Source organism: Bombus vancouverensis, chromosome 17, assembly GCF_051014615.1.
Source record: "Bombus vancouverensis nearcticus chromosome 17, iyBomVanc1_principal, whole genome shotgun sequence".
NCBI lineage: Eukaryota > Metazoa > Arthropoda > Insecta > Hymenoptera > Apidae > Bombus > Bombus vancouverensis.
In genome coordinates, this window is record NC_134927.1 from 6,063,412 (window position 1) to 6,085,166 (window position 21,755).

The 21,755-nt window shown below is 44.0% G+C and overlaps 2 protein-coding genes across 15 annotated transcripts in view; one reads left to right on the top strand and one right to left on the bottom strand.

Annotated features, from left to right (window-relative positions):
• Positions 1 to 21,695, top strand: part of tara (SERTA domain-containing protein 2 taranis) — a 273,063-nt gene extending 251,368 nt beyond the window's left edge. For 11 of the 14 annotated variants that reach the window (XM_076625895.1, XM_076625894.1, XM_076625897.1 and 8 more), the window contains one exon: positions 12,884 to 21,695. In XM_076625895.1, coding sequence (XP_076482010.1) covers positions 12,884 to 14,128 — 1,245 coding nt within the window. In that variant the 3' untranslated portion in view covers positions 14,129 to 21,695. Of the gene's footprint in view, positions 1 to 2,829; positions 2,849 to 11,113; positions 11,242 to 12,883 lie in introns of those variants that run through there. The other 3 variants (XR_013060522.1, XM_076625904.1, XM_076625903.1) reach the window with 3 other exon arrangements.
• On the bottom strand, positions 3,087 to 11,622 carry LOC117166109 (uncharacterized). The gene is given in 6 exon segments (XM_076625912.1): positions 3,087 to 7,253; positions 8,988 to 9,352; positions 9,447 to 10,965; positions 10,967 to 11,139; positions 11,413 to 11,464; positions 11,466 to 11,622. Coding segments are annotated over 4 exon segments (480 nt in total). The 5' UTR covers positions 11,529 to 11,622; the 3' UTR covers positions 3,087 to 7,253; positions 8,988 to 9,352; positions 9,447 to 10,773.
• Positions 21,696 to 21,755: the final 60 nt, after the last annotated feature.

Genomic DNA, 21,755 nt, shown 5'->3' on the forward strand with positions numbered 1-21,755 from the left:
TCCGTACAATGGTATATTCTCGTCGCAGAGACCGATTGGATGGACGATCCGAACTCTTAGATCGGCAGGACGCGATGTTCGCGCGAGGTCTCTTCTCGTGATCGACGATTAATTCCACGGATCGATCGATAAGGAGCGAAACATGTTCGAAAATACCAGGGAAATCGTCGTATGGGACACGAGGCACTCTCGCAACCCTCGAAGTTTCGAAAGATCTCGTTTCGTTGGACGAAACGAGTTGGATGTCGACCCTCCGCGGAAACAAAAGTGGGTCGCTCGCGTCCAAAATCATCTAACATCTTCCGGTCTTCCACGTGTTCGGGGAAAGTTCGTACGATACTCGTTGCATAAAACAAGGAACAACCAGGGGTAAACGTTCGTCGATGACTCGTCCATCGTATCGTTCAACGTAAGCGGGCGTTGAACGATAACCCTCGTAAGACGTGCAACTTTCAAGTTGCCGCGACCCTTCTAACCGTAACACCCGTGATTTATATTTACAACACCCTGTTGCAACTTGTACGCGTGGCCCGTACGCGGAGGATTCGTCACGCGAAACCTACCTGTTCGCCACTCGGCTCGAGCGCACCTTGCGACCGTCCCACTCGCGAACTCAGCACACGAGAGAGACGCACGTGTATTATTTAGCGTGGCCGGCGAAGGCACCTGCCACGTCGTAACCATCCTGTTCCCTTCTTCTTTCACTGTCCTATGATGGCCACCTCGTAAACTCGAGCCAACGCGCCCACTCGTCACCGCGAACAGGTTCCGAACCGTACGCCGCGCTTCCTCTTTCGCCACTCTCGCGGACCTCGCCCATCTCTCGCTCCGTCTAATTATCATCATCGGGTCGATCGCGTACTTCACACCTGTGTGAACGAGCCCGCGCTCGCAGCAATGCGATTCTTATGCACGTGCTCTCGCTTCGTTTCCACCTCGCGCTCGAGAAACGCGTTCCGTCCGCGTACCAATCGGTTACGTGATTTCGCGTCTCGCGCGTCCTATGCGCTCACGCTTTCGCCCCTTTCACGCCTTCGCGCGTTCCTATCTAAACTCGGTGTCATCCAAACATACGGCCGGTAAACTTGGCGTCATCTAAACATACAGCCGGTGGCAGTTCTGATCCTTGAGGGGCCCGAGGCTAATGATTATTTTGGGCGCGAGTGTTGAGACCGAAATGTCGAAAGGTCTAGCCAGGTGGATGTTTGTCAGATCGATAGGAGATGTAGGTTTACGTCCGCACGTCCTTTGGCCAGTCGGAGTACGATGTTCACTTAGGCGAACGTTAACTTTGGTTTGTAGCAACCAAGATACGAACGATGCGTACTCCTGTCTCGTTTACTAGCTCGCCATTTCTTGCGTCTTCTCCGTCTGTGAAATTAAATAGGTTTCTGTCGTGTTTTCAGGCAAGTTTAATCATTTTCAAACTAGAGACGGAAGTAACGAAATAATCGAAGAAACACCGACCTATGTGTCTTTCGCTGAATTCATAATTTAAAAATAGAATAAATTAGCGAATATTCGATAAAATATTGAGCATACCAGTCGGCTTTTTTATTGGACTTTTTACGACGAGAAGTCCAGAGTTAGGAAATTCTACGTGTGGGAAATCGCTAAGGTCGAAGGCGAAAGAAAAACTCGTAACGCCGGACAAGTTTGCTTAATCGTCTTATATTTCAAGGCGCCAGGATCTCGGGTTTACTCTGTTACTACGAACGACCCGTCGAGTATCCCGAGGGCCATTCATAAAAATTCGTCGCAGCTCACAACGAAAATCTACTCGATACTTTCAACGCGCGTGATCCTGCCAACTCGCATAAACGCACTTGCGTGTCATTCGTTCGAATTCGCCGACAGAATCGATCAAGCGTCATCGAAGCCGATCAATATCATTAGGAAGAAGCAAAATCGTCGACGATTTTTCAATCCTAACCGACGAAGCCAAAGTACTTGACGAATTGCTATAATATTCTAACGCTTCTAGTTGTCTGATCCTCCTACGTTTATAACGCGTTAACCCTCAAATACCCCAATTATTTGCCCATCTATTTTTATTTATCGCGGCAGAAATTACACGAAACCGTAGTAGACACTGGTCGAAAGAGAAGAGAGGAAAAGGACGCATCGAGGACGACGTCGTTCGCCTCGCCTGGCGATTTCCATCGATCGAAATGGAGATCCGCGCGCGAGAACGCCACGATAATGGATCGAACGATGCGTCGCACTGTGTGCACGTGTAAGCAGGAAGATGCTGCGCGTAAAAAGGCCGGAGGGGTGAAAAAAGTGCATGAGAAAGGGAGAGAGCTCCCACACACAAGGGTGCTGGCCGTTGTCTGCCATATGGCCCCTCTTTTTTTAACCATCCCTGTACGGCTTTCTTCCCACACGACAAAGGTAGCCACCCGCGTGTGCGTGCACGTGTGTGTTTACAGCTGTACGCGCGGCTCCCGTAGTTACCGGCTTCCTCGAAAGTGAACAACCTCTTTCTTCCCTTCCTTTTTCTTTTTTTTTTTTTTTTATTTTCTCTTTTGTTTGCGCTATAAGTTGTAAGTAACAAAAGTGAGCAACCAGCGGGAGAGCGTCGCGTCAGGTGAATCCACTCTCCGTACACGCGTCTCTCTATCGTATCTCTGTCTGTCTATCGTCTTCTCGCAGCGATAGACGATTTTGTCCGGATACTTTGCGCGAAAGGGATAGGAATAGTTTAACGTTCGTAGTAATTTCAAGCGGAGGGTTTCGTTGAAAATTGCAATTTCTGCTTTTAGACACCGGGTTCAACGCTTCGATTTCTATTTTTGCCGGTCGAGGGGATTGTGCGGTTTCCGCGGGGCGACGGAGAGCAGGATAGGTATGCAATGGAATAGTTTTACCGATTTAAATGAAGTTCCGCGAGTTGCAGCTCGGTTTCCAACAGATTTATCGGAACTCGTTTCCCCGTGCAATCGAAATCCAGCGATCCTGTCTGTCTTCCGACCGAGTATACGCCGTCTTTAAATATATATTGGAAACGGTGGAAAAGCGATATGATTTTCACGATTAGTCGCGATTAATGTCAGTCGTATTTTACACATTACCAACAGCTCGACGCCGCCAGCCAGCGTCTCGCTTATCGACGATGCGTTTGTCCGACTCGCTCCTCGAACGGCCAATTTGCTAGCAAGGCGCTGAAACGTTTCAGATGTTCTTTCGCGTCGAGACAGGAAGAGGTCGGTGCTTCCTTCCAACGAGCCAATAAGATTAGCAACAACCGACTGGAAACAGAATGCCTTTCGAACGTGATGCAAATTCATAGTCAATATCCTTAGCAGTAACGAACCACTGCGCTCTTTCATACAATCGCATATCTTCCTTTCCCTTTCCGTAAATACAATAGAAGCGTCGTAGCTTCCCTACTGTTCCTGATTACCTTAAAGTTAGGCTTCCGAGTTTTGTCCCGTAATAACCGTTACCCGAAAAGCTAGGTGCCTACACCTAGGTGCCTATGTTTATGTTCCGCTCTCAAAGGAAACAGACGAAAGGTGCCAGCTCAAAGATGATTGCACCGATGCGTCCACCAGGTGCATCGAACTTTGCACGCTGATTCGAATATGTTCGCGATGGAAAACTTCTCGCGCTTTTCTTCCACGTTTCTCATCTTAAATTCTCCCGCCTCGTTTCTCACGTTTTCCTTCCGCTCTTCGTCTTCTCCGCGCACGCTCATCCGCCCCTAATTGCGGTCAATCCGCGCACCTTCGATTCTAACGCTTCGCATCTTTCAAAGCGCCAGCGTCTTCCTCGGACCGGTAGACGAGGCTACGTATATTCATTCGACGAGATGAAAATCGGAAAACGTAAAAAAGGAGAAAAGGGTGACAGTTTGTAGCGTCTAGCCGGAGCTGCTCCGTTCGAATCTCTCCTTCCGTTTAATTAGCAGCCAGATTCCTCGACGAAGGCCAGATGAAGGGTGCTGAAATATCGTTTCTTCGTTCTTCGTCTCTTTATTTCGACGTTGGTAGGGGCGACGTTAAGAAGCCAACTACATTTCCCTTTCTACGCTCTGCTCCCCCGTGCTTCTTCCAATTTTCCATCCCCCGTCCGCCCCCTCCTATTCTCTCTTTTTCTCCCGACGATTCCGAGTGCTCGGGGTGCCGGACCCTTCGTTTAGGGCACCGCAGATGCCGCGCGCCCCGCTAGATTACGTGCCATCGGTTCTCAACCTTCTGCTGCGCGCAGCGTAAACCTAACCGACGACACATTCGCTCCGCGCGGTGCAACCTCGCCGATTCTTCCATCTTTTATTTCCATCGAATTGTCCGAGTCATCTCCGATCTGAAAACCACCGTATTTCAATGACCAAACGTGTCGTTAGGTCATCAAAAATCGCAGCGAACGCGCCTAGTGCGAAAATACCTAAAACGTGCAAAGTATGGCGCTTCCCGGCAATACTCGGCAAAGCGGTCTTTCACCAAGGTTCTACCTTTCTAGACGCGCGTGAATTTGCATGAAAGTGCGCGGTCTGGTCATTGCTATTGAGATTCGAAAGTACCAGAACGAACAGCGTACGCACGATTCGCGAAAATGTATAAAATACTCGGAATAGTCTGGGAATACTTAGCGGTTCCAACGGATCGTCGTTTAGGTTCTGTTTGTTTAATTCTGTTTGGAACTTCGATCAGCGATCTAGTCGTGCGAGTATGAAATTGGAGATTTTTGCAATCCTTAAATTCGCAGGCACGAGGTTATTTTAACGATATTCCCGAGGCCCTTCCGCCGAGAATATCAGGCGTGGTGATATTTGAATAAGTTTGAACGATGCCACAGTGCGAGCTAACTGGATACTTCAGATACTTTGGCTATTCTAGCCATATTAATCTTCGCGAATTTAAATCGCACCAAGTATAATTCTACACACGTATAATTTTACATCCTATTTTTCCTTTGCTACAGTTTACTGTTCTTTGATACATCCAGGAGTTAGGAAACGAAAAAACTGAACACAGATGGCAGACAATTCCTAGAACGATCTTCCCTCGATAACAGTCGCGCGCCTCGAAGATGCGTCTTACTACGCGAGCAATACCGCGTTACCCTCCATCCATCGTCTACTTTCCAAAGAGGAAATCCTCCTCCTTACCGAACATACTCTACCCAATATTCTTTCGCTTCTCCAGATACGTGGAAATGTTGGGAGAGCCGTAACGATGAACTCACGGAATACAGGCCGCCGTGGAATCACGATCAAGTGTTTTAAATCGAACGAGGGAAGACGAAGGTGGGCCGATGGGAATGAGAAAACCCTTTTTTACCCTTTACCTTGGTAGGTGAAGTTGCCCAAATCGTGGAGTACAGGCGGTACAAAGTTAGTCCGCAACGAGCGAACGATACGTTGAATCGAACGAAGGAGAAGGCAGATAGGGGCCAATGAGAATGATAAAACGCTTCGATCGTTTCAATTTCGAATTGGTAGATACGACATCGTAATTAAGAGGGAGGGAAGATACGGTGAATAGCCTATGGTGTTTTTCTGTTATACGACGCGGTATTAGCGAGGGGTAGTGAGAACCGCTTGCAAGCAGGGAAAGCGGCAACCCTCCCTTTTCGGAGACCTTCCTTTATTCATCCCCTAATGTAGGACCAGCGTGCGCGTACGTTCTCCTCTCGCTGTCACGACCACGGTATATAGGCTAGTGTATTTATCGTGAAAGTTGTACATGCAGCGTATATACGTTTATATCGTACAAAGGATACGCGGGCTACAAGACTCGCAGGACTCGTCCGTGTACGTGTGCACGTCGGCGCGCGCTATAAATGCATCGCGTGTTTGTGCGTGCGGCGTGCAAACACCCATAGGCGCGCACCACCACTCGTATTTTCGCGGTTGCAAATGTTACACGGCGCGCCGTGAAACTGGGTCAACAATCGCGGGACTATTCTTCGGGAGCGACGTTTTTCGTGTAGCTACGATGCCGATCTTTTCTGCCTCCTTTTTTTTTTTTTTTGAAAAAATTTGTAGACGTTGATGAAGCGCTCGAACCGTTGTTCCAGTTGAGAGGCGGGGGAAATTTAGCCACGTTCCAAGCACGCTGTAACAATAATTCTCGCATGAAAATTAGAAGCTACTAACATCCCTTTGAGTCTACGCCAAAGCATTTTTTAATCAGAAGATATATTCGTGCGCAAGTACCTGTACGTCTTATGCTTCGTTCAAATTGCTATTTTTCTATAAATTTCACATACAGATCCGTTGATTCGAACAGAGAACTGCGCATATACGTACCTTGTCTGAGATTTTTCTGTGCAAGTTGCTTAAAATTATGCATCGTACTTTACCACGTTTATTATATGAACGTACTCTAGCATTGAATGTACACAGTATAGCGCTACTTCAAGTACAACGCTCAATGGTAATTGTAGGAAAATTTGCATTTAGAGGGTGATGGACAGATGAGCGAGTAGATCGTCATCTATCGGCGCAGACATGCATCAAAGGTAGTTTTCACCCTTTGTCCCCCTTTGTGCGACCCTCTCCATTATCAATGAATCGGGCACGTGGCCCCAAGCATAAAATGTACGTAGGATCATGTTCGCGAAGGATAACGCTTATTCATCGTACTTTTCGGCCATCTACAATAAACGTCGTGTAGATTCTAGATCGCTGCTTCTCGTATTTCTTTCTCTCATTTAAAGGTCGTAAACTGACCCCCTGCCGTGGCCTGTTTCGCTCCAGTCTAGTCGCGATATACGCTGGCTTTCGGTTTTTCGTTGGCCGGCACGCGAACCACTATATACAATTTCAGTCTTCTGTTCTCTGGTATCGATTTTCGATCGTCTTATTTAAACGCGTCGTCGTTTTCGAATCCTCTGACGAATCGTAACGATAGCGTAATAAAAATATATTCATCGCGTTTTACAACATTTTTTTCCAGCTTTCATAACGCTCTCGTTTCTGTATAATTGCCCCTTTTTACACTCTCTTTATATATCCGTCGATAACACGACGTGACAATTTTTCAATGGCATTTCTCTACAATTATGATAATTGTGAAAATATATCGCAACAATAATTAGCAATTCAAAGTGAAAGTAACGATACGCCATTTTTGTTCTGCGTGATCATTTCGTTTTATATTTCTGTTACATCGATCGATATATATGACGCAGCGATCAGGTCGTCTTTTTCTATAATTATTATTATTATTTAACGGTAAAAGTAAAGATTTTGTAACATTTGTTTCTTCAGTCCGAATTTAAATTCTTCCATGGTTGATTATTTCCTGAAAACATCCGACTACTTTAAGACAGCTTCAATATACTATTCTATCCAAAGTACATAGACGAGCATATAAAAATAAAACTAGCATGCAGCATACACGTAGCGAAACATAAAAGTCAAATCTGGATGCAACACGTGAAACGCGCTAGAAATTCAAATCCGTTTCAAAGCTATCAGATTTCTTAAATTTTTTTTTTTTTTACATATCGATAAAACGAAAAAGTAAAATCTTCGCCGTCTCTAAATTCTATTTAATTAAAAAATTAAAAAGGAAGAAAATTTTCTAATTTCGGAAACGCCAGGCCCGACAATCTCAGGTTTTTCAAAGTTCACGACGATGAGCGCGGTTTACGAGTCCTTGAAACCTAAGTCTAACTGGCTTGCTCCCCGACAATCTTATCCGTTCGACGAGATAGCGTACCGCTAATCTGCCGCGGACTTTACACCGTTAAAGCTAGCTAGCGCTCAGACAGCTTCCAGGATCGTACGCGCGAAACTCGAAGTCGAATTCGAAGAAACGTCGCCGCTCGGCAAAGAAGATCTTGCGCCATATCGCGAAACGAAATTCGACGATTGCATAATTCATGGCTGAAACGAGGAACATTCTCGATTTCGAAAAATTTTCTACCACAGCTAGATTCGACGAATGACTCGGCCGAAACGAACAAAGTCATTCCGAGCAGAGTTTATTCTCACGTGGAAGATATATTACGATTTTTCCCTTTCTTTTGATCGCTGAAATGCTATTAGATAATTTTATATCGTGCAAACTGTGAATAAATTTGTTCATAAATGTAGAGTACGGTAAATGTGTCAGATTGAGATTGTTAGAATGTAATTTCTAATATAATTCAAATTATTTGAATAATTTGCTCGACTGCACTGATCGTGGAAAATTATCCAGAATATCATACCTATAAATAATACAGCACGTCGTTGATAAATGGACGGATAAAGAGTAGACAATATCTGGCGATAATATTATTCGTTAAAGAAATGTGAAAGCTGCTCGTCAATTCTATACGAAAAACGAAAATCTTTTATCCAAGGGTACGCTCGCTGGTTTCTCATTTATTTAAATATTCCCGACGGAATTGCGTTCGATAATCATAACACGGCAAGCTATATCGTACGCGTTGTTATTTCTTGGCCCGATACCGTGGTGCGCGACGTCGTTGTCGAGCTGTTTTTCGTAGTTGGCGATCTCGCCGGCAGGCGTCGCGTCGCTCGAGTCCCCTTTCGAAAATAACACACGGCCGGTTGACGTCATGTTGTCATGACTGCCGACCGCCGGCACCAACGTCGCCTCGATGTGTCGTTCTTCTGATGGCCGAGCAGCGCAGAAATTTCGCAGCAACGCGGCTCCATCACATTTATCCACTATGCAATTTCGAATACGAGGCGGAGCAAAATTACAATGCTTCCGCGATGCATCGCGTGACGATCATTTTTTAAACCGATACTCCTTCGACAAAACATAAAAGATAATATACTGCGAACTTATTTTACGCCTCGACTTTGCTCGTATCATTATCTCTTCCCTTTTTTCTTCCTCCTTCCACATTTGAACTTTTAATGTATTCGATCGTATTTCGTTCTTTCCGCGCGCTCCTTCGAAACGATTACCGAGTCTATTGCATTTCTTGTTGGTACGATCGAGTTATTGACCTAACCTCCAAAGAAGCAGAGCAATCGACTATTTTCCGCCGCTAAATATGCAAAGCTAATATCGTACCGAAAATTCTGGAGCATTTGAATTCAAAAATGCATTCAAGTATTCGATCTTACAGTATCATCGTTCCCATGTATTTGTATATGTCTAGCACGCACACATATAACCTTAGGAATGTACGACGCCACACACTGACTGGTTTTATCTACGGGGCTCCGAGTGGCTTGAGCGGGGCTTCGTGTGTGTTCGTTCTTTGGCTGACTAGATAGCTTTGACTCGTGTAGCAAACATTACCTCATCGTCAGGCATAGCCGGATCCACAACAAACCTCCTCTACTTTTGATTCTTCTCTGGTTCTGTGCTTGCTCGGGCTGGTCGTAGGAAATCAAATGGAGTAGAACTCATTCAAAGTAAACGTATTTGTCAATCTGTTATTCAAATTACAGACACGTGTCAATTACTGTATATACGTATGCCGAAAGAAATTTCTTTATTTCCCCTATTGAAAGCAATTATTTTTACCTTTGTTTACGTTATCCATTATTCATATTTTCATTTTTCCAATCTTTTTTACATGTCAAGTGGAATTTCGCTTGATTTTACAAAGAGTGACGCAAAAGCTGACTTTATTAATCTTCTCATGCGTATGCTTTAGCCAGTCTAGATAGGCTTCACGCAGTGAACATTATCTTATTGCGAGCACAGTCGTCATGAATCTTTTCTAGTTCTGGTACTTCTCTCACGTTTATTCCATTGACCTACATTCCTGACGATAAAACAGGAATTGGAGCAAATTTGTTTATAGAAACTCTGTCATCAAACTTTCTGTGTAATTTGTCGATATAATGACACGTATTTAACGATAATTAGTCGAAGGGATACTGTTATAAAATCCGACAAATTATTTCCTTTATTTACTCAAGTTAAACGTAATTTAACAAATTTGATAATTTATTCGTCGCGTTTCTCGATAAGTCGCTTAATAATAAGAATATTATAACGGATTATGATATTAGGAAATATACGCTATTTTGAACGTACTTCTATCTGATTAACCTCGAAATAACTTCTCTCTGCGAGTTAATTACGGCATTCACTGGTAGATGGCATTCGTGTGAAAAAATTCAACGTTATTTAATAAAAGTAAAAAAGCTGTTTCGAATACGAATAAAAGACGGGGAAGTGTGTTTGTAATTTTATAAAATTTTAGTACAAAAATATTTTCATTCCAAACACGTTCGTTATATTTTACAATCCAAAGCAATTTTCATTGACGCGATCGAATTATTCGAAATAGTTGCATCGTAAAAATTTCAAAGGAGAGATACAAAACGAATGAAAGCAACTTCCCGGCACTTACCCTCGGAAAATCAGTGGCACGATTCTCTAACTCAGATGAGGCTCGAAAGATTCTTCAGTTGCGAAAGTGAGCCGCGCGAACCGCAACCCTTAAATATTTCGTGAGAGGAAAAGAGAGTGGGATGAGGATGCTTCTTGACTTTGATTTATGGGCAGTTAAGAGCCGTGCATTTCTACCACACACAGTTAATCCGTTACGCGGTAACTCCCCGCAGCAACCACCCGGTGGCCGTCTTGATTCAACAAGTGCCCGGACCATGTTTCGCAAACATTGTTTGTAAGGACGTTGGTCGAATTCTTGAGCGCGTTCACTGAAATCTTCATCTCGAACGTTTCAATTAATACGGCCTAATGTAACTTAAGGAGATACAAAATCTACTGGCGACCTGAATAACACGGCTGATAAAGTAGAATTTCGCAAATAGAACATTCAGATTGGAAATTCGTCATCTTTCTTTTTTTCTGCGCTCTTCTATATCAATGAAATGAATTACTGTGTTTCAAAAAAAAAAAAGTATAAGATAGCGCAAGTATTCCGAATATTATATCGTAGAATACATATGGTTGTTAGCGTGACAAATAAGGATATTGGAAAAGCATTGATCGACAAAGCGAGAATTACTTTCCTGAGAAAAATCACGTTTTCACCGTGATGGAAGGCGAAATCAAGCTTACGGATACGAATCCGTCATTGTTTTCCCCGCGATTCCGTGAATCGTCTCTCGGAGAGCTCCGGGACTGGTCGACCCTGTTGGAAGGAGAACCTTCGCGAGCGAGTCGTATTCCAAGTAGGCCGCCGCGGCGGATGTACACTGTCGAGTCGAGATTGAGTCGTTGGCTGCTGTTGCTGCCGCCGCTGTACTAACTAGTTACTTCTAGAAATCTATAAATCGTTTCTAAGAAAGCCTGCCTTTCTTCTTCTCAAGGGTTCTTGATGATGAAGTTATTTTAATGAAAGGTAATTTAATTTCTTGTACCGATAACATCATAATCGAAAAAGATATATATTTAAACTCTTCGTTTTATTCCAAATTTCCATACTTTTGATACTATTAATCGAAAGTTTCATTAAAGAAAACGTTGAATTGCATTACTTACTTTATCATAACCACGGATATATATCATGAGCTCGCGGTATCGTCTCTGATGGCATTGCTCGTTTCCTCGGAACTTTTTTTCCCCTCCTTTTGTCACCGTTGTTCTTGCCAGTTGCACACGCGGCTCGTCGTATTGGCCGAACAACATAACGCATCGATTATCTGTTAAATGACGTTCACGCCACCGAGCATCCCCTACCCATAGGTCAGCTCTTCGTGACTTCCATTCCCTCCATTTCTGTTTTTGCTTTTTTTTTTCTCAAATCAAACGTCATGTGCAGACCACGTGGATCCGACAAAATGACGAACGTGTCGCTAGTGACATCCCACGGCAATACGTTCAACTAACTGCACTGTCAGCGATTCTCAACCACAACCACGTGATTTTTATCTCTCGAGTTTTTCGCGTCGCTCTCTTTGCCCCTTTGGTAGTCTTGCTTCAGTAAGCAAAAGTTGAGGGAGGGAGAGACGATTAAGTAAGTAAATACTTACTTTCACCCGTACAGTCGTTAAATCGGATGCGCGCGGATATAAATCATCGATGCTACGTGCTTTATCATTTTGTTTGGGGTTTCGTCGCATGGGTCGATCAAGTTTCTCATAGTTGGTATCACTGTGGATCGCACACAAGAGATATTTATTTATATATGTGTAAGCTCTATGTATATACATATTTTATTTTCATATAAAAGAAAGTAATGAAAAATATCTAATTTTTATAATACAGTAGTAATATCACGCGTAAGACTTAGTATTAGAGATATAGGAAAATCACTAATCAACCTCGAAATTGAAAATAATTTCGCTTTGATAAATTTAATATGTTAGTATATATGTACCTTTGAACGGATATGAAACGAAGGAAAAGGAAAACAAAGACGGAGGGAAAGATAAAATGAAGAGGAGTATTTCACAAGGGGCCCGCATGCTTGCTGATTGAACCCATGAGTAACAACACTCCCCTGTCCCCTTCGCCATTTGTGGCCCCCTTCTCTTCCATACCCACTCGATCATCCATTCCAACGATGACTTCTTCCAGGCTAGGGTAGGGAGATGCCTGACGTCATTCTCCAACGTCTGTCAGCGAGCCGACCCTCTGAGTCATGCAGTCATGTCGTTTTGCCTACACTCTTGTTTGTAACCGAGTATCGAGACTGGGCAAGGTCTTTCGCGATCATGTCACTAAATTGTTATGAAGGGAAAATCCCTAGCCTATTCAAACTTTTCCCCGTTTGTAAAAACCTCAAAGTCCTATTTTTGTTTCCCATATAACAAGATTCGATTCTCGTTGAATATCTCTATCTAGTTTCATATTTGTTCCGATAAACGAATAATATCATCGTTTCTTGTCGTTACCTGTATAATTTTACAACGCTTACGTCCTAACAAATATTGAACTGTGCTAGAAAAGGGAGACGTATGAAAATATATTATATTATTTTGAAGTATATAAAAACGAATCTGTACAGAGAGACTAATGTCACGTAATTTATCTATTTTTAGAGTTGTGCAATGATGGGTCTGCAGGCCACGGCAGGAAAACGTAAACTGGAGGGAGGTGTGGGCTGCATGGAGTTCGACATGGATATGGGCGAGAGCCCATCGAAGTTAGGCCGGGTGGAGGGTAGCTGGTGGGCGATGGAGGATAGTTACACGCCCCCGCTGAGTCAAACGCCGGCTTCTTATTACGATATGGAAGTGAGTTCGCCCTGCCTGCAGACAAATCCCTGTCAGCCGACATCGGCAAGTCAGCAGCAACAGCAACATCAGGCGGCACAGCAACAGCAGCAGCAACAGCCGCAGTCGTCGACGCCAACGTCAGCGCCACCGCCGTCTACGGTGGCGCATCTGCACCATCATCCGCAGCACTACTATCATCATCAGCGCGGACCTAGCAGCCCGGTCGGTAACAACGGTTACAGCCAACTGTCGAGGCCTCAGCCGCAGTGGGGCGCACCTCATCATTACGAGCCGCCAACGATACGGCGAGAAGAAAATGGAAAGAGTTATTTGGAGCTTGGTTCTAGTTATCGAGCGAACGAGAGGTGCTGCGAAGGTTCGAGGTCAAGCTGGTGTCGACGTGGTAGAGCGTGTTACAGACAAAGGCGACTAGCCGTTTTAAATATTTCGATGTGCAAGCTGGCGAGGTATCGCCAATTTCCGGATCCGAGCCTTCATCGATCGGTTCTCATCTGCAATACACTGAGGCATCTAGAACGCGAGATGGAGAGGGACAGAAGTCCGCCGCCCATGGAGCCGGTTATACCGGCACCGATTGCTCAACTTCAACCTCCTGAGCAGGGCAGGTTAACACCGTTCCCGATGCCACCAACGTCTTCGAACGAGACAGACGTCGATTCCGGCATCGGTGATAGCGACGACAGCCGTTCCATCAATTGGGGCAGCGTGCTGTCTCTCTCGAGTCAGTCGCCGCTGGATCCATTGAACAACAACGAGTTACTGGATGTCGATATCGGCCCAGACCTAGATTTAGACTTTATGCCTGGATGGAAGCTGACGCCCCTGTCCGCGGACGATATCCTTAGAAGTACGACGGCACAGGAACAGCAGCATCACCAGCACCAACAGCATCATCATCATCAACAACAGCAGCAGCAGCAGCAGCAGCAGCAGCAACATCTGGCTCCAACTAGCGGCAGCTGCGCTAGTAGCAACGTCGGAAACGCCTGCGTCAGCACTGGCAGTAGCAGTAGTACGCACGAATCGTTAATGTGCGTTGGATCATAGCCCCCGATTTTGACATCGATGAGTCATCTCATCGATTTTTACCCGCTGATGCCGCAGAGTAAATAAAAACAAAAAGAGAAAAAAAAAACAAGCGCGGCAACAAACTCGCAATGAACCACAAATCGCAGAAACGAGGTACTCGCCCGCCTCTCCGATATGTGCGACGCCTGGTCGGCGATTCTCCAGGAGGTCTTCTTTTTCTTATTTATTACCGTTCGTGTCAATTACGCACCGATCGATTATCTCGGTTACATTCTACTTGTAGCATACCGATAACCAGCATGGGTGGTCTACTGATTGTAGGGAAGAGAGAAAGAGAGAGAGATAGAGATAAATAAAGAGAGAAAGGGTACGCGTCGCGTTACCCTGTGTTCGCAGGTGCAGCCGCCACGGAATTCATGGCCCATCGGGAGTGCTTCAAATGCGAAGCAACCAGAGGTGATTACAATTTATAAGCCGACGAGTAAACTTGATCTCGCGTTGTTCCAATTATCCACTACGATTCGACGTTTTATACCTTGTATCACGTTGCTCGGGATGATTTTCATTCGAAATCGTTCGAATTAATCGAGACTGTTTTATGAAACTGTTTCCTTCAAAAGTTTTACACTTTATATATATATATGTATATATATATATGTATATACATATATATATATATATATGTTTATACATATATATATATATATATATGTTTATACATATACATATATTTATACATATACATACATATATATACATATTTATACATATACATATGTATTTATACATATGTATATATATATACATTCGCGGGTTTGAACGTACGAATTATATTAGAAAAATTCGAGTTTTCATACGATGGAACAACGCGAGGTCGGGTGCTCTCCTTCGGTCATCAACAACCACCTCGAAAACGAGCATGGCTATACTATATCGAAACGATGTGTTTTTGCAGCTGCACCTGCGAATTCAGCGGCGCATATCAGTTCCCGAGTCGCTCGAAATGTCGTCACCGGCGGCACGTCAGACACAAAAGAGCGAGAATAGCGTGAGAGAGTAAAACAGAAAAAAAAAAAGAAAGAAAGAAAGAGAATAGTGAGAGAGCGAGAGAAAGCGAGTGAGAGAGCGACAGGGAAAAAGAGAGGTAGAGAGAAAGGGTTGGAAAAGTCTCAGAGCTTTCAATGTTCACGCCACCGGGCCGGGCGATAGGACAAGTACAGAGGATCGGTGGTAACCTTCTCTTCGGCTCCTTAAAACAACGACGATAAAGCGGCACGAAACCCCGACAGAGACCTACGTATGCACACAGAATATAATCTAATTGTTACATTCGATAGAAAAGTGTCCTTCTCTTCTTTCTACCGTATTAACTCTCGCTATTTTTGTTTCTCTTGTTTTTGGTAACATCGGCACAGCGTGATATGCGTATATCGCTCGCCTAGCCGGCTGACGTTGAGAACTCTTCGGCGACGTCCGGCGTCGTTCGCGACAGCCGATCGAAACGGGGAGTGTCCATCATCATCGATCGATGTTTTCTCTTTGGATTAGAAAGACTATCCAGCCGACGATTAAATTAATGTCATACACTCTGACACACTAACGATACACTTACACGCGTAAGACATAACCGCCGTGGCCTATATCGTACACTAATACACGTACACGCACCACATGTACACGCCGTATACGCTCTTATACACGTACATAGATACTATATGTGTACATCAGGAGAGAGAGAGAGAGAGAGAGAGAGAGCGAGAGCGAGCGAGCGAGCGAGAGAGAGAGAGAGAGAGAGAGAGAGAGAGAGATACAGGTTCGTACACGGAAAAGTCGATATGGTGCTAGGACGATCACACCCTGGTGCTTAATTCTGTACACACAGAGACACATGTGCGTAAGTTCGCACGGATCGCCTGCAGTCTTCGTTAAGAAGTCTAGATACGTCCTGACGTCGTGAACAGGACACACCGTGATCCAACGTATTTCCATCAGGATTCTTCGTACGAGCTATATGGCTTGTCGGTTCGGGTACCTTGCAGAGGACGTGCGAGCATTGGATGAAAATACGTTGGATGGAGACGCGTAACTGTGTTCTGGCGCACGATGCTAACAAATGTACCTGCATTTTAGAAATCGGGATAAATGTTCGGTCCCTTCGTGTCGTCGCGCGGAGGCCACTGCGCGCCACTGATCTCTCGTTAATAATTATGTACTATAATACTATTGTAAAATAGAGTGTGGCCGACGAGCAGTGAACGAAGGCGACCAATGATTCATTTGGAACGATGTGGAACGGTGGGATTATTAAGCGAGGAGAAGAAAAAAGATAGAAAGAAAACGAAAGAAAAGAGTAAAATAAAGTAAAGTAAAACTCGACGATACGCACTTCGCGAAGAGGAACGGCGATCCGCGCGCGATCTCGTCCTCAACGTCCACTAACTGAAATCCAACGGAGCAGCTATACTTAAATCGAAGATAAGCGTCGTGTAAAGCAAATCTATGAACAAGCGACAAAGCGAATATAAGAAAAAGTAATTTATAAATCGACTGATTTACCTTGCGAGATAGCGGACAAAGAAAGGAAGAAGACGGAAGACGATTCAAGTAACGAAGAAAGGGAAGCTCTAGCCGGCAACGTTTCGCCACACGAATTCATTTATACCGTAATTAATCGAGTGTTAAGCCGACGATGATGTATGACACTTACACATACCGTTACAGCAAACTCGTACGTACACGCGCGACACCTCCACCACACGAATGGACACTTTTATACACGAGATACGCTACGTACTTGAATGTATATAGAGATGCAACACTACGTGCTAAGTGTAATAATGATTAGCACGAACCGTCAACCCTCGGCAGTTTTCAGTTTTTCGTTCCTGTTCCGACGATCGTTTCTTTCTTTCGTTTTCCATCATTCTCCATCGTCGTATTACCAATTTCGAATCTTTTTCTGGCTCCCGCGCGTTTCATCGACGCCTTTTTGTACTCGATTCGACGCCGTTATACCGCGTTGCTTTCCGCTACGCCAATCGCCTCGCCTCTATCCGATTCGTTCATTCGTTCCTCGCTTATTTCCTACGAAGAAAACAACGAGCAATATTACTTGAACGGCGCGAAGGATCTAGGAGAAGAACGTGTACGCGTGCATCGATCTCGAGCTGTTCGCAAGCTTCCTTCAAAACGGCCAATGAGAACATCGTTCTTCCCGATCGTCATACACGTCGGTGTTTGATCAAACGTTTTGTACATTCACAACTGTTTATACTGTGATCGCATTGTAAATATTATCGAAAAAACGAATATCGTACGTAATAGAAGAGAAAAAAAAAAAAGAAAAATTGTACACGAATGAAAGGAAAGTCGTTGGAACCAAAAAGTTGAATAAAGACTGCGTCGTTTAATTTACTACGAAGGGCGATAGTAGAAAGTAACATTTTGCGATCAAACGTCGTCGGTGAGTAGATGTAAAGAAGGAAGAAGAGGAGATGTGTTCTCATTAGCTTGTTGCGTCTCTTAGGATTACGAATCGCTCGAGTTCTACCATCCTATCTACGACCGCGCGTAAGATGTTAAAACGCGAGTAACACATATGTACATGATACGTGGACACACAGGCATACACAACACAGATGCACACACAGATAAAGCGCACGTTGCGCGAGATTGCGCTCGATGCGTATGTGCGGCGGAGCGTTTTCAGGGAGATGGTCGGTGTTGTTTTCTTGCATGGTGTACCAATGGGAACTGGCGTGAACGTACACGCGACGTACGTACACGAGATACATCAACGTATGCTACATCGTTGAAAAATTCGTCCATCGCGTTGATGCATCTTTCCAAATACAAGTGCGCCTTTCCGTGTTTTGCGATCGCAAGCGCTACCTCATCGGCTTGGTGTTCCGTGACGAGGAGGACGCCTTACAATTTCACTTTCGATACACGCTGTACTCGCCGATAAAACAAAATTCCAGCCAATCTACCGGGTAGATGTGAGAAACGGCCGTTGACTGACGTATCGAATTTCGTTAATACGAAGAAGAAAACCGCGCACTGGTTACGCGTACGCGAACAAAATACTCATGCCCCTCGATCGCAACATTTTGTATCCCGTTCGGTCGAGTTGATCGTTTAACGGAACGCCAAGCACCGCGTTACGCGACACTAGACTCGCTTCTCGAGAGTTGAAGAAGTAAAAAAGAAAAAAAAAAAGAAAAGAAAAGGAACTCGGAAGGCGACAAAATAATTTCGTATTTTTTACACGGAGACGCAGCATCGCTGCGTTCGAACGCGACATTAAGTTACACGCGATTACACACACAGTACATGTACACGTAACGAAGACTCGATACCGAAGGAGTGACTGTGAGTTCGGCGTTCGAGAGTGGCGAGCGTGTTGAAGAGCGAAAGAGGACGTGAGTTTTTCTTTTCCTTTCCGTTTCTCTTCTCTCTCTTTTCTTTTTCTTTTTTTTTTCGTTTTTTCTTTTTCTCGTTTCAATTCGTGGATCACGTGACGCAGCTTAGGGAAAAAGGAAAAAGCGTGACCGTGCGAGAGAACGACGATACGAGTTCTAAATACACGTACGTTTCGACGAGTGCGCCGGTGTGCGTGTTAATGTTAAAACGTTTTAAGAAAAAAAAGCGATAAAAAAAGATGGATGACGTAAAATGGGTGTGCGACGAACACCTTCTTCCGATGGGAGGTGCAAGTAAAAAGAAACGAGCGACCGAGAAGGAGAAGACGTGGAAGAAAAGGAGCATGAAAGATGAAAAGTTGTAAATAGTATAAATAGTACACGCGCAGAAGTACGTTTAAGCGGAAATAAAAGATGATATAATAGGTATAATGTGAAGAAAAATATACGCATATAAGATATTATTATATATTATATATAAATAAGAAGTATATATATAAGATTATTATGTATATTTACCGTGGTAAGTGATATACAAAAGCGGTGACGGGGACTCGCGCAATCTCGTTGTCGTGTTCGGATGATGTTGCTGTGATTCGCGGCTGGCCCACGCAACGATTTCCTGTTCAAATTCATTTCTGCTCGTAAGACGCATATCCCGCCAGACATCTCGTTCTCTTTTTCTAACCACACACACACGCACGCACACACACACACACGAAAAAACACACCACCACTCCGTTCTTGTCATCCGTATTTTCCCATACGATACATGCTCTTCCAGATTGTTTTCACGTGTGTATGCATCCAATGTAGATAATCGCGTCCGATCGTCGTACGCATATCGCCGCGAATTCTTTCTTCTCTCATTGTCCGTCGATCTTTCCCTTTCCATTTGTCGTCACTCGTCGCGTTTAAGAGTGATGAGCCGCGCGTAACGTATATAACGACAGCTAGATACGGACAAGAATGCAGAGCCGACAGTGCCGGCAATGTTGCGTTTCTTCGCTCCTTACGAGACAGACAAGTTGCATCGTTCTCTGCGTCGAATTTATTTATGTATACACGGTGGGTTGGTTGTAGAGCGTTTAGTATCCGGCTTTCTTCTGTGCGTCTGTTCGTTGTTAGCATGAAAGGGAAAAGAAAAAAAAAAAAGAGAAATACATACGTTTTTGTTATATCGTCATCATCATTATTATTATTATTATTATTATTATTATTATTACTATTATTATTATTATTATTATTTTAAATATTAATAAATGTAAATTTTATATTGTCCTACGAAGAGTTAATGGAATTGGGCTGTCGCGAAGATGTACGATTTAAGTTCCTATTACCACGATATCTAACGAAGAATCAATTAAAAGAGCAATCTACACGATCAGAGCGAACGAGTAAAATATGAAGTGCAGCGACAGCAGCGTTCTCGTGTGGGCCGCCTTGCGAACGCAACGTCCTCGAATCCTCCTATTTCTTTTCTTGTTTTTCTTTTTGTGCGATTACTATTATTATTCTTATTCTTATTCTTATTATTATTATTATTATTATTACTACTACTACTATTATTATTATTATTATTATCATTAGCATTAATACTATTAATATTATTGATACTATTAATGATCGATCGTTTTTACCGAACGCCTTAACCGAACGCGAAAAGAGAACGGTCTCTTCCTTTCTTTCGGACGAAACGCGAACGAACGAGGCTGTACGACGCCGCGGTCAGCGTGTGAAAAGCAAAAAGATAGCCGACGAGAAAATGAAAAAAAAAAAAAAGGGAAAAAGAGGGCGACAGAGGGAAAAGAAGCAGAAACGAGGACGGGTGACGGCAAGCCAGAGCTAGATCGTAACGGATCTCCGAGACTTTACGAGAGTCCCGCCGTGACCGCAAACCTAGGACACGAGGAAAGAACACACAACATTGTACATTGTAAATAGTAGCGCGGAGAAGACGGTTACAGAGAAAGACAGAGTTAATTAATTAAAAGATAAAAGAAGGATAAGATGAGATGAGAGAACGAGCGAGCGAACGAGAGAGAGAGAGAGAGAGAGAGAGAGAGAGCGCGAGCGAGGGAGAGAGAGAGAGAGAGAAAAAATGAAGAAAAAGATGAATTGGCGCCGGGCGCGTGAAGCGAATGCACGTTCCCGAGGGATGTTCGATTCTAAGGCGAGTACAGAATGTAGGAAATTTTAAAAAGCGAGGAGTCGATGGAAATGCGATAAAGCCGTTTTCCGGTATCAGATGCGATTTTCCATGGCGAAAATGCTCCTTCGTCGTCGTATCGATGATAGGATTGCTCGAAATTAACTAGCGCCGTTAATCGCCTGAAATCGATGTATCCCGATGGGTGTACGTTCGCCATGCGAGCCGCGTGTGCGGCCACTTTAATAGAGCTAGGACAAATTTTAAGATGCACGATCGTGTATCTGCGAGACGTGCGCCGATCACTCGAACCGTCTTTCGTATCGTGTCGCAAGACTGCGTTAGACGTTTTAATTTTAGATTAAAAAAGGAAAACACACGTGGGGAAAAAGAGGGGGAGAAAAAAAAAAGGGAAAGTTGAGCTAACGTCGAACAAACGGAAACGCGAGAAGAAAACATACACGCTTTAGGGAAAATAAAAGCAAAGTAGAAAACAGAGAAAGCGAGGCAATAGCTGCGCGTTTCACGCGGTTAGTGGGAAACGGAGCGCAAGGACGAAGGACAACAGGATTCTTGATACAAACCGCGTGCGCGATTCGTTAGTTTGCACGCGTGCTTGCCAATTACCATGAGAACAAAGGGAAAAAAAGGAACGGAAAAATGTGATGGAAAGAGAAAAGAAGCATGAATCGCAATTACTCTAGTCCTAAGTGGTCGGCGCGTGCACGATGCGAAGAATTGCACGGTTCTCGAGTGGTTGGACACGTTGTGTATCTTTTCTTTTTTCTTCGTTCGTTTCTCGTATTTTGTTTTAAAAAGTTGTGTCGTTGTATCGCGTACCGTTTTACCAAAATATCGAGCAGCAATGAATCAGCAGCAACAGAAAAAGAATGCAAACAACAAATTGCGGCGCAAAAAAACGATTAACCTGAAGAGAAGTAAGAGGATAACGCACGATATGGACAACAACAACAAAAACTATCAAAAACAATAAAGAGTATTATTCTATATATAATTATGCGTTATATTTTACAATCCTTAAAATCCTCTACTATCCAGCAGTTTTCAAAGATTA